This window comes from Hordeum vulgare, chromosome 5H (genome assembly GCF_904849725.1).
Source record: "Hordeum vulgare subsp. vulgare chromosome 5H, MorexV3_pseudomolecules_assembly, whole genome shotgun sequence".
Lineage (NCBI taxonomy): Eukaryota > Viridiplantae > Streptophyta > Magnoliopsida > Poales > Poaceae > Hordeum > Hordeum vulgare.
The window spans coordinates 65548046-65560979 of NC_058522.1; the positions used below are offsets into that span (position 1 = coordinate 65548046).

The window sequence follows — 12934 nt, forward strand, 5'->3', positions numbered from 1 at the left end:
GAGGAGTCTCTCGGGTCATGTCTGCATAGTTCTCGAACCCGCAGGGTCTGCACACTTAAGGTTCGACGTTGTTTTATGCGTATTTGAGTTATATGGTTGGTTACCGAATGTTGTTCGGAGTCCCGGATGAGATCACGGACGTCACGAGGGTTTCCGGAATAGTCCGGAAACGAAGATTGATATATAGGATGACCTCATTTGATTACCGGAAGGTTTTCGGAGTTACCGGGAATGTACCGGGAATGACGAATGGGTTCCGGGAGTTCACCTGGGCGGCAACCCACCCCGGGGAAGCCCATAGGCCATAAGGGTGGCGCACCAGCCCTTAGTGGGCTGGTGGGACAGCCCAAAAGGGCCCTATGCGCCATACAAAGAAAAATCAAAGAGAAAGAAAAAAAAGGGAGGTGGGAAGGAAGGGAAGGACTCCCACCCACCAAACCAAGTCCAACTCGGTTTGGGGGCGGGGGAGCCTTCCCCCCTTGGACTCGGCCGACCCCCTTGGGGCTCCTTGAGCCCCAAGGCAAGGTCCCCTCCCTCCCACCTATATATACGGAGGTATTGGGGCTGATTTGAGACGACTTTTCCACGGCAGCCCGACCACATACCTCCACGGTTTTTCCTCTAGATCGCGTTTCTGCGGAGCTCGGGCGGAGCCCTGCTGAGAAAAGGTCATCACCAACCTCCGGAGCGCCATCACGCTGCCGGAGAACTCTTCTACCTCTCCGTCTCTCTTGCTGGATCAAGAAGGCCGAGATCATCGTCGAGCTGTACGTGTGCTGAACGCGGAGGTGCCGTCCGTTCGGTACTAGATCGTGGGACTGATCGCGGGATTGTTCGCGGGGCGGATCGAGGGACGTGAGGACGTTCCACTACATCAACCGCGTTCACTAACGCTTCTGCTGTACGATCTACAAGGGTACGTAGATCACTCATCCCCTCTCGTAGATGGACATCACCATGATAGGTCTTCGTGCGCGTAGGAAATTTTTTGTTTCCCATGCGACGTTCCCCAATAACATGGTCGTCCCCTCCTCCGATCTGGACTGCCACTCGGTAGTCATCCAGCCATGTTTCTGGCTTGGAATCTCCTGTAAACTTGATGATTCCCGTCGCCAATCGGAAGTTGGGCGGGATGTCAGCCGAACGGATGGCTCGACTGAAACACTCGGGACCAGACACGATGGTCCTGCTTCCACTCGGATGGTCCATATCGTAACCATCGCGGTGGGCTCGGCCCCTGTTGACCCTTCGCTGGGCGATACGCCCTCTTGCGTCGGGCCTGGGGTCGTAAGTGTCGCCGAGTAAACGCCGATCATCATGATGTCGGGGCCCATAGGGCCCACCCCGCGGAGGGGTGCGTGAACGGCGACGATCTTCGTGATTTATGGAACGGCTGCCTCCCCTGTGTCGCTGCTGGGAACCAGGGCTGTGAACTGACCGATGCGTATTCGCATGAACAGAACTATTGTGGATCCTGTTGTGCGACTGGGAGACTGCCGAATTCTGCTGCTGCGCCGTGTGCAACAAGGCGCGGATTTGCTCGATCCCTCTACCAGCCTCTGAATCAGTCGGCTGGAGGGAATCGGCTATCTTGGCAGCCGCAGCCAAGTTGAGGAGGGGTGTGCGGAACAACTCCACGTTGCTCCGCCGAGTGTGCTGACTGGCAGAACGGCGAGGCGGACGACGAGCACCGGACGTTTCGCCGATCTCGTGCTCGTTCCGGCCAGCTTGACGGGGATCTTCATGGGAGTTGGCCATGTGTACTTCTGTTGCAGGCCCGCGACCCGCATACTCGGAAGGAAACTCAGTCGGAACCGAGGGCGAGTGCTGGGACAGCGGGGCAACCACAACAGACTCTAGAACCGCCACTTGTGAAGACGCGTTCGGGCGCGCCTGGGCGTGTTGCACCCAACGCTGGAGCCGCGGACGGCGGGACCGCTTGTTGCGGCGCGTGACGGTGGTGAAGATCGACACCGGAGCCGACTGCTGGAGAAGAAGAATGCTGCGGGCACCAGCACGGAAGTGTGTAGCCCCACGACGGGGAAGCGCCTCGACGTCGAGAGGAGCATCCCGAAGCCACGGCGAATCATCGACGATGAAGGAGAGAGCGCCGAAGAAGATCCGATGACCCATGCTCGAATCTCCACCGGACGACATGACGAAAGGAAGTAGTCGCAAACTCACCGGAAGTCGCTTAGACGCCTGCCCCACGGTGGGCGCCAACTGTCGTGGGTATAAGCCTGACAGTAGATGTGTAGGGTACGAAAAGGATGGGCAGAGCCTTAGCTACGGCGAGGTTGTATGAGTTCAGGCCCCTCTGCGGTGGAGGTAATAGCCCTACGTCTCAGTGCTCTGGGAGCTTGTTGTCGAGTGGAATATGGAATACAATGAGTTGCTAACCCTTGCACCAGTGGAGGAGGGTGGCTTATATAGAGTGCGTTGCCCTCCACAACGGTTCGGTGCACAGGGGGGGAGTAGTGGCGAATAAATGCCTACGTTACAGGTAACGTACGTCTTAAATGCTAATAAAGGCGTCTGGAAACGTATGACCGTTTCCCCCCAGGGGGGTTACGATGCACAGAGTGGAATCCAGTCGGTTAGTATGATATGCTCCGAATGCTCGTCTCCGACTGGATGGTTGAGGGTCTGTCACTGACTGGATGATGGGAACTTCTTAGTTCAGTCGGAACTGACTAAGGGCCTTGTCCCTTATGAAGGGTAGTCCTTGGGTAGGACCTACAGGGCAGGCCTATGACCCTACCCTAGGACCATAACCCCATCAGGGGGAAAAGGTGAGTTAACTTGGGGAAGAATACCGGGAAGAAGAATCCAGCCGTGAAGCCACTCTGCCCGCGCATAAGCGGTAGTATCGCTGAGGTGAGTGGTACTACCGCTTGCACGGAAGTTACTTCCACTTATAGTAATTGTAGAGCTCAGGGATGCGGTAGTGCTTCCCGAGTGGTATTGCTACTCCCACCAGCGGAACTTCCTCTTAGTGCTACCACAGAGGGAGAACCAACGGTAGAGTGGAGGTGTAGCACGATAGTACAGCTCGGAGCGGTACTACCGCCCTACTTCCGCTTAGAGAAACAACCAGACTACTGCCCTACTTCCGCTCAGAGAAACAACCAGACCAAAGAGCAAAAAATTAGAAGTAGTTCCAGCAGTAGAAAATCACGGTAGTACCGCCGGAGCAGTAATACCGCTCTCTTGGAGGGGTACTTCCGCTTAGAATCTGATCTGCACGTGTGGGCAGAGGAAGCATGGCAGTGTAATGAACGCAATATCATAGGAGCGGTACTTCCTCTCATAACAACCGCTCTACTACCGTTGCCAATAGAGTAAATTGCCAAAAAACTACCACATTTTGCGCAACCGTGTCGAGTAGCTACCACTTTACGATTTTGTGCGGAAAACTACCAAAATTTTCCTAGTCTGTGGTAAAAAACTACCAAACTTCTTAATTGCCCGATTTATCTCTTTTAACCATTTTTCTGGCAATGCTGGCCCACATGTCAGGTTGACCGTTAACTTTGACCGTTATTACAGATAGGACCCACACATCACACCTCTTCTTCCACCTCTCTCCACTATCACGTGCATTACATCAAACAGGTTATGTGCGTCTCGTCGCAGAGCAAACAAAGAGCTCGAAGGCCACCGCGCCACCGGGCTTGCCTCGCCTGCAGCATCGAGCCGCCGAAGGGCCGCAAGGCTCGCCTCGCCTACAACGTTGAGCAAGGCCAGGCGGGCAGGTCGAGCTCCCCGTGCGCGTGGTCCACATCGGCATGGCAGGGGTGGGGGGACGGAGCTCTCGTGCCGCCGGGAAGCGCGGGGGCGGGGCCGCGTCGTCGTCCGCGGCGGCGTCTGCGTGCGTCTACTACGCCATCAGTGGGGTGCTCGTCGCGCTCTGCGTCGCCGGGGCCTACTTCCCCACGTCCACCTCATCCGCGTCCATCGTCGGCTCGGACGACGGGGACAAGGCCGCCGCCGTCACGGTGTACCATCACACCACGCGCTCGTCTTTCGCGTACGAGGTCACCAGGGACAAGGAGGCGCCGTCGCCGCCACGCGAGCCCGAGGTTGAGGACGGGACGATGGGCAAGGAGGACTCTGGCTCGGAGGAGGATGGTGGAGGCGCCGAGCAGGAGCGAGGCAGCGCCGTCACCGCGGTGGTCGTGGACGACCCGCATGCCAAGTCCGATCTGGACGAGCGTGTCTCCGGCGGCGAGGACTCCAAGAACGACGCAGTGGCGCTGGACGAGGAGCAGAGCAAAGACCCTGCCCGCGTCGCCGCGAGCGAGGACACAGCCGAGGAGGAGGAGGATGCCATCCTGCCATCGCGTGATCGGGGGAGCAGCGCCGCCGCCTTGCCGAGCTCCGCCTCCGCGCGCGTGGTCGCCGCACCGCCGGGCGGGCAGGCCGCCGCGCGGTGAGTAGCAACTCCTGCTCGAGCTGCCCGTTCTGCTAACTTTATTTTGGGCCCACATGTCACAACGGTCAACATAACGGTCAATGTAAGCAGGGCTTGACTAGTATGCCACATCAACACTTTCACACCAGCCATCCTTGTCATAAACTGATTTAAACAAACCAAATCGCCAACTTTTCTGACATGGTAGTTTTTTTACCACTGATTAGTCTGATTTTGGTAGTTTTTGGGACAAAATCGTATTGTGGTAGCTCCTGGACACGGTTGCGCGAAATGTGCTAGTTTTTGGTAATTTACTCGTTGCCAACATCAGAGAGCAAAATATAAGCGGAAGTGACACTAGTAGTGAACTACAGTAGTACCACTAGAGCAGTACCACCGCTGGCGAGCGCGTACTACCTCTTATCAAACTTTGGGTAGATTAAAGCAAGCAAGGAAGAAGCTCCAGATGTTGGGAAGAAAGGCATGGTGCAAAGTGACTGCATACGTGATGAACTGATGATTTCATCCAAACCTTTCCAAAGCGGACCCCCTCTTGATAGTACGGATTTCTTACGACTCAAGTTCACCAAATCTAAATCGACAAAAAATATTGGTCTTCTCTTTAAACATCGAGGAGAAATAAACCGTCTTGTGCCACCTAATAATCTCAAAATCTGAATGCACATGGTTAGTCCGCAAAGGGCATTGTCATCAATCACTAAAACCACATAGAAAACATTATGTTCTAACACTAGTGGATTTGAAGAAAGACTACCCCAAAACCTCATCTCCTTCATGGATTTGAGAAGATCTACCTTTGTTTCTTAGGCCCTGTTTGGAACCACTCAGATTAAATAATCCAGTTTTTATAACCTGTTCTGTATCCAAACAGGACATATTATGGTGTAGATTATAAACAACTAGATGGAGAGATTATTAAAAACTCACAATCTACTCTACCCTAGCTAAAATCAGATTATAGATTGCTAATGACCCATTACCCTTTGTAAAGTTAAAGATAATTACATTCCTGCCACTGTCACCCTCCTCTTTAAAAAAAACAGAGGGCACACATGTCATTATGCAATGTAAAACCTGGATTACGGACATGGATTTTTGGCTTTGGGGAGCATATACTCTCTAATGAACAGTAAAATCAAAATAAATAGTAAATACGTTTCAAAAATTCTGAATTTTTTGTAGATGTTCATATTAGTGTGGCAAGTGTGCTTGCCAATTGTCATGCCATATGGGATAACGGTGCTTCGTTGGTGAAAAGAACAAAATCAAGTGTAACATTTGACGTTCAATTTGTTCATTTTGCACATGCCAAAATACTTAAGTTTTTGACCTGTAAATTTGCATGTGTCATTTGAGTGTGACGACGAACACATCTATTTTTTTTGACATCTGTAAAATACATTTTTAACATGCAGGAGCATATGCTCCCTAGAGCCAAATTGAATATCCGCTGGATTACAGTTTATATAATTTAACCTTCAAACATACCCACTTAGATTATTTTTATTAATCAGATTATATAATTAATCTTTATAATTTAAATTATCATAATCTATTATAGTTTCAAACAGAATCGTAAGCATCAGTTGTGCATTTATTTACCATTGCAAAAATCCAGAAATATCTCCTTTACCCAAGACGGCAAGAGAAAGGCCGTCGCACTCGCACCGGTCGTCTGGGAAGCGGCGGGCCCACGCGTCAGCAGCCCAACAAACCCTCCACGCTGAGGGCCCACATATCGAAGCCGTTCCCGGTTGGTGGAGGCCGCATGAACCTCGCGCCCCACTCGGGCCCGCCACCCCGCGAATCTCAAAATAAACCCAGAACAACGCCGACGCAATCGCAACGAGAATGCCAACCACAATGACGGGTGGGGCCTGTCATCAGCATTGACCCACGTGTCAGCTCCGGTTGACCTCTCCCCCGGTCTGTCGCCGTTATAACTGACGGCGCCCGCGGCGAGGGCGCAGCTGGTTAAAGAGGCTTGCTCCCTTCTCGCTTACTCCCCATCCCGCACTGCCCCACCGCGCCGGCCCCGTCTCCGACTCCGACACCCCCCGGCGGCGCGCGCTCGCCGAGCTCGGTCGCGCTGCGGTTCGGATCCCCCGGAGGCACAGGCGTGCGGCTTCGGCGCCGGCGAGGGTCGGCGGCGGTCGCGATGGCATCCGACGGGCGCGTGGAGCGGATCGCGTCCAGCATCCGCGCCATCCCCAACTTCCCCAAGCCAGGTGAGCGCACGTTGTCGATGCCTTTTCCCGCTCCCCTCTCTAGAACCCCTAGCTGTTCACTTGCTCGCTCGGGTGGGTGGGTCGATCTGGTCGATGCCCATTGGCGGCGGCGGCGGCGGCGGGCTGTCACGGTGTCACCTAGTGTGTCGAGGAAGTTGCCTAAGTATGCTAGTTCCTGTGGTTTATGCGGTTTTGTCCTGTGGTTATCCCACCTAGGTTTGACGGAGTAACAGCGGGTGGATGCCAGTTTAGTGTATTTTCCCCCAGATGCAGAGATGCAAACCACGCTAAATTTTTAGTATGACCAGTAGCCAGGTGGGCTAATTGGCCCATCAGGTGTTGGCTAAATAACTGAGCCAGCGTTGGAGAAAATAAAATCGTACCAAAATCATGGCACCGAATGAAACGGCAGCTGCATTTTAGTCAAGGGAACGTGTAAGTTTGGTGAGGTAAACTTCAGCTCTCAAGATGTATAGACCAGAACTAACTTAAGTGTGTAAATTGGTGTTGTGCATATGGCTGCTGCGGTAAACGAAGTAAGAATTTTCTGTGAGTTTTTATGGTAAACCAATAGTCCTTACACGCAGGATGTGTCAATTGCCATTCCCATTTGCCAACAGCAGTAACAGCTTGTGTAGGAAGCTAAGCAAAGTACTCCCTCCGATCCATATTACTTGTATAATACTTATTTGTCTAGATACGAGTAGCAAACTACTTCAGATTTATTAATAGTAAATTTATACAATTGCTTATCATTTATAGGCTAGTGAACAGAGACTTGGATTGTGCCGCAGGGAATTAATTCTGCCGGTAGGAATTAGCCTATGTTCACACCCTGATTTTCCTGTAATGATGGTCACACCCACATGTGAACTATTGGTTTGTGTGGCGTTGTGTTGTTGGTAAATGGCAAGTGTACCTTTAGAGCAGGAATGCAGGACCATGCGTGCTCTAGATTGTTACATGTAAGGAATTGCTTTATTTAATCATGTATCCTGTTTCTTCGTGCAGGGATTTTGTTTCAGGACATCACAACCTTGCTTCTCGATCCACAGGCATTCCGTGACACCACAGACCTCTTTGTGGAGCGGTACAAGGACAAAAGCATAACTGTAGTTGCTGGTAATGTGATATTAAGCAGAGTGCCTTTTTGTATTAAATGTTCTTATTATTTATAAAAAAGCCAAAACTTTAAATAAGATTTTGGTTCTTATTTTCTCTGGTGTTAATTTATCATATTTGTTGCTATTATTATCAGGTGTTGAAGCCAGAGGATTCATTTTTGGCCCCCCTATTGCATTAGCCATAGGTGCGAAGTTTGTTCCAATAAGGAAGCCGAAAAAACTACCTGGTATGTTCTTTCAGTGCTTAATATGCGGCAGCTGCTTTTATTGAATAGGTATACTTCAGGTCTCGAACTGGATACATTAGCTAATAATGTTGCATATTTATACTAGGTGAGGTGATATCGGAAGAATATTCTCTGGAATATGGCACTGACAAAATCGAAATGCACGTAGGAGCTGTGCAGCCCAATGACCGGGTCCTTATTGTGGATGATCTAATTGCCACAGGGGGAACCCTTTGTGCCGCTGCCAAACTTATTGGTGAGCTTCTATATTCAGTTCATAACGTGCTTTGTTCCTGTGTAGAAATATCTTAAATGCGTAAATGGAAAACCTTGTTAATCAAGGTTCATTTGAGATTTGACTTACAAGTTGCAAAATATATGACCTCCACCCCAACCACATGGAACTTTTTGCCAACCATATTCCTGGTTCCTCATCCTCAAGTAGTCTCCCACCTCTCTTGAAGTACCTAGTGATAATCCTTGAGAGGAAGACCACAGATATGTTTGAGATTTGAAATCTACAGAGAAAAGCATCGAGTTCATCTCCAAAGATTCATCAAACATATTTCTCTTGGAGATGAGAGGGAGGGAGGGAGGGAGGGAGGGCTTTGTTTTCGGACAACTCAACAAGTAAGTTCCCCCCATGGATCCAAACTTCGGCGACAAATTGTTGTCTCGTTGGTTTACGAGAGAGAGACATTTGTTTTCGGACAACTCAACATGTAAGAACCCCCATGGATCCAAACTTCGGCGACAAATTGTTGTCTCGTTGGTTTACGAGAGAGAGAGAGAGAGAGAGAGAGAGAGAGAGAGAGAGGGAGAGGGAGAGGGAGAGGGAGAGGGAGAGGGAGAGGGAGAGGGAGAGGAGAGGGAGAGGGAGAGGGAGAGGGAGAGGAGAGAGGGAGAGGGAGAGGGAGAGGGAGAGGGAGAGGGAGAGGGAGAGGGAGAGGGAGAGGGAGAGGGAGAGGGAGAGGGAGAGAGGGGGGGAGAGGGAGAGGGAGCGAGAGAGGGGGCGGGAGAGGGCGAGGGCGAGGGAGAGGGAGGGAGCGAGAGAGAGGGAGCGAGAGAGAGAGGGCGAGGGAGAGGGCGAGGGAGGGCGAGGGAGGGAGGGAGAGGGAGAGGGAGAGGGAGAGGGCGAGGGCGAGGGAGAGAGAGCGAGAGAGGGAGCGCGAGGGAGAGAGAGAGCGCGAGAGAGAGGGCGAGGGGGAGGGGGAGGGGGAGGGGGAGAGAGAGAGGGAGAGAGGGAGAGAGAGAGACCTTTGTTTTCGGTCAACTAAACACGTAAGATCCCCCATGGATCCAAACTTTGGCCAACGTGGCAGCTACCACGCACAATTGAGTAAATGGAAAACCTTGTTAATCAAGGTTCATTTGAGATTTGACTTACAACTTGCAAGATATATGACCTCCACCCCAAACTTGAGATAGCTGCCAACCACGTGGAACTTTTTACCAACCATATTCCTGGTTCCTCATCCTCAAGTGGTCTCCCACCTCTCTTGAAGTACCTAGAGGAAGACCAAAGATATGTTTGAGATTTGAAATCTACAGAGAAAAGCATCGAGTTCATCTCCAAAGATTTATCAAACATATTTCTCTTGGAGATGAGAGAGAGACCTTTGTTTTCAGACAACTCAACACGTAAGATCCCCCATGGATCCAAACTTCAGCGACAAATTGTTGTCTCGTTGGTTTACTCTTTTCGCCTACTTTACTAGCTAGTTGCTTTGGTTGCTTGTGCTTGTAGTTGCTTAGCTCATATATTTTATTCCACCTAGCTTTGCGTTAGAGAACCTTTTGATTCTGCAATTATTTGAAAAGTTTAACTTTTGAAGAAAATATCCAATTTGGAATAAAATTTGGTAGTTGCCTATTCACCCCTCCTCTCTTGTTGACATCTTTGAACTTTGATCCGAAGTAAAGAGAAAACAAAATCATTCACAACTTAAATGTCCACATCTGTGCATATGTACCAAAAGTATTTAAATAGCGCCTTCTAAAAAACTAGCCGTTGGTTTTTTTTTTTTTTTGCAAAAAACTTGACATTCCAACTCGGATCCGGCGCTCTTGATTCAGTAACCAACAACCACTTTGGCCGACGTGGCAGCTACCACGCACAATTGAGCAACTGCTTCTCACCTGGACACTCTGGATGCCCAATAGGTAGCCACAAAGGCTTCTCGAGGTAGTGCAGGTATGCCTAGGGTCAGATGCATTTGTCTGGCTCCAACCCAAATACTCTTGCTCGCATAGATTTGGTTTGCATATAGGCAATAATTTTGTCTTTGGGTGACAAGGTTCAAGTAATGTGCATTGAGCTATTTCATGAGCGTTCCATGGAACCCCCCTTAACAGTACGACTTACATATATACGCCCAATGTAAGCTTGATCACTTAAGCCTAGGAAAAACTTTTGTTCTTTTGGTTTTGCTGTCTTTTAACTTTTTAGTTTGGGGATTCGTAATATCGCTAAACTTCACTTTCGTGGTACTAAATCTGAGCTTTCACTGATGAAAATTATTAGCCCCTTGATGGCTTGTCATTTATTACCAAACCCCACTGGGGTGGAATGCACTTTCAAATGGTAACATACCTGCCAAGTTCTGCACGTTATGCAGTCCAATTATGCTTATATTAGTGCATCTCCAATAACAGCCCTATTTTTGGGCACGAAAACAGGGTGTTGTAATAAAATTTTGGCGCAAAATTTCGTCACGATGAGGCGCCGTCGCAAACAGCTGCCCTAAAATAGAGCACCAAGATCAACAAAACCAATTTTGTTTTGAACTAACATTTGAACTACCATATACTCCCTCCGTCCCAAAATAACTGTCTCAAGTTTAGTACAACTTTGTACTAGAGCTAGTACAAAGTTGAGACACTTATTTTGGGACGGAGGGAGTATCATATTTAAAACAAAGTTCGGCCGAAGTTTGAACATGCAAACTACAAACATAGTTCAAATACTACATGCCACTTAAACTACCAACTTAAACTATGGCAAGCAAACTACGAACACTACAGATTCTCCTAGTCGATATCATTGGACCCATCACTCCTGCCGTTGTAATCAACATCGACCACACCAGAGGCTCCTATATTCTTCTTCTTGCCCTGTGATGACGAAGGCCTTGCCTTGTCGTTGTTCTTTTGCTTCTTGGCGTCCCTCTTCCAGAGTTCTTGTAAAACTCCATCTCAGCTTGCACATACTCTGGCTGTGCCCTAACAAATGCCCTCATGGCCTCATCGTCGCTCTCTCTGATGTTGTCCTGCTCGTCGACAACAATGCGGATAGCCGGTTAGATCGGGCTCGACTCGATGTCACCGGCGGCCCGACGAGCCCCGGATCCATCCGAGACTTAATCTTTGGGAAATTGAGCTTTGGGCGGGAATGGGAGGCGGCAGCACGATTTGTCGGTCCGGCGGCCGCGCTGTGCGGCGGGCGAGTGGATCCGGCAGTGGCAGGGTGCGGCAGCCGCGGATCTGCAGGCGGCGGCACAGGTGTGTGCCTGAGCGTGGGGAAGATGGTCTGGGTCATGGCTGGAGGCCGTTTTGGTTTTACGGCAGCAACCGAAGTGCTGTATATTTGCAGCACTTTGTGCTGTTTCTTTAGGGCTGCCCAATTTGCAATTGGGCAGCTGTTGGAGGCTGTTTTTTTGCCCTAAAAATGCCTCGTGCCCAAAAATAGGGCTGCTATTGGAGATGCTCTTAGAGGTGTGAATTGGTGACCCTTAGGGTGCTGACATCACTTCCGGAAAACTAGTTCATTTGTTTGAACTAAAGAGTGTTAGAGGGTACCCTAAAGGTTATTTGCACCCAAAACTTAGTACATTTCTTTCGTATTGTTTATCGTATGGCGATTTATTAATCTTAATTATGTCCTTCTATGTTGTAGAGCGTGTTGGAGCAAAGGTGGTTGAGTGTGCTTGTGTTATTGAACTGCCAGAGTTGAAGGTACATTTGACTTCCAATGCATATCTCCCTGTTTAGGTGAACAAAACATTGTTCATACGTGATCGTTGGAATCATTGTCATGCTCTTATTAGGGTTTTCCATTCATATATATTTTTTGTTTGGTTAGCTTTCGATAAGTAATAGTGGTGAGGTTTGCTTCCAATGTAGTTAACGCATGCAACTATGAGAACTAGTTGCTTGAATAAAGGAAGAACTTCACTGTGATGTGGTTTTGTCAAGGATTATACCACTTGTTATCCACCTAAATATACTAGGATTAGACAGTTTCACCAGTAAAGCTTTATCTGCTTTTATTCTCGTGCAGTTGGATAACAGAATGCCTAGTTCATGCACACTGCCATTGATATAAGCAGATTGAGAATGCACCTTATGACTTGAGGCTAGCTACAAGGAAGGAAATATGTGCAAGCTATAACCAGAAGTTGACCAGCAAAACACTTAGACTAAGCTTTTCTGCAGTTTTTGAAATAATAATTGATTAACTGCCTAAGGTCATGAATTTTGCAGCTTAATGAATCATAATCATCATCTATGAGCAAAACCGAGTTCCAGTTAGATATCACGAGAACTTCGCTTTGTTCCAATGATGTTTCCTTTTGCATGTATGTCCTAACCAAGGCATGTATTTCAGGGCCGGGACAAGTTGGGGGACTTGCCAGTTTTTGTCCTTGTGCAGGCAGACGAATCAGTATGAAACAAGTTGTGACTCTTGAGTTGTTCCAATGATGTTTCCCTTCTGGAACTATACTGGAAGCAGCAAAGATATCTGTTACAATCTTAGCTAGTTCCTATCTGGAGCTGCTCAATAAAAGTTCCATCTTTAAATTTGTCCTCCTGGAACTGTTTGGGAATGCAGACTTGATTGTTGTTCCCTGTAATACGTGGCTTATTTCTGTCAAAAACAGTGCAAATTATTCATGTCAATGAAGGATAGTCTGTATTGAA

At 49.2% G+C, this 12934-nt stretch overlaps 1 protein-coding gene across 2 annotated transcripts; it reads left to right on the top strand.

The window, feature by feature from the left end:
* The first annotated feature begins 6391 nt into the window (after positions 1-6391).
* On the top strand, positions 6392-12934 carry LOC123395406 (adenine phosphoribosyltransferase 1). 2 transcript variants are annotated; one of them, XM_045090393.1, is made up of 6 exons: positions 6392-6663; positions 7675-7785; positions 7922-8014; positions 8121-8270; positions 11910-11968; positions 12621-12934. In XM_045090393.1, the coding sequence occupies exons 1-6, from the start codon at positions 6594-6596 to the stop codon at positions 12681-12683; spliced, it is 546 nt and encodes a 181-aa protein (XP_044946328.1). In that variant the 5' UTR covers positions 6392-6593; the 3' UTR covers positions 12684-12934. The 2 variants fall into 2 exon arrangements, with proteins under 2 accessions (XP_044946328.1, XP_044946329.1); XM_045090394.1 differs by lacking the exon at positions 12621-12934 and having other exon boundaries at positions 6405-6663; positions 10091-11921.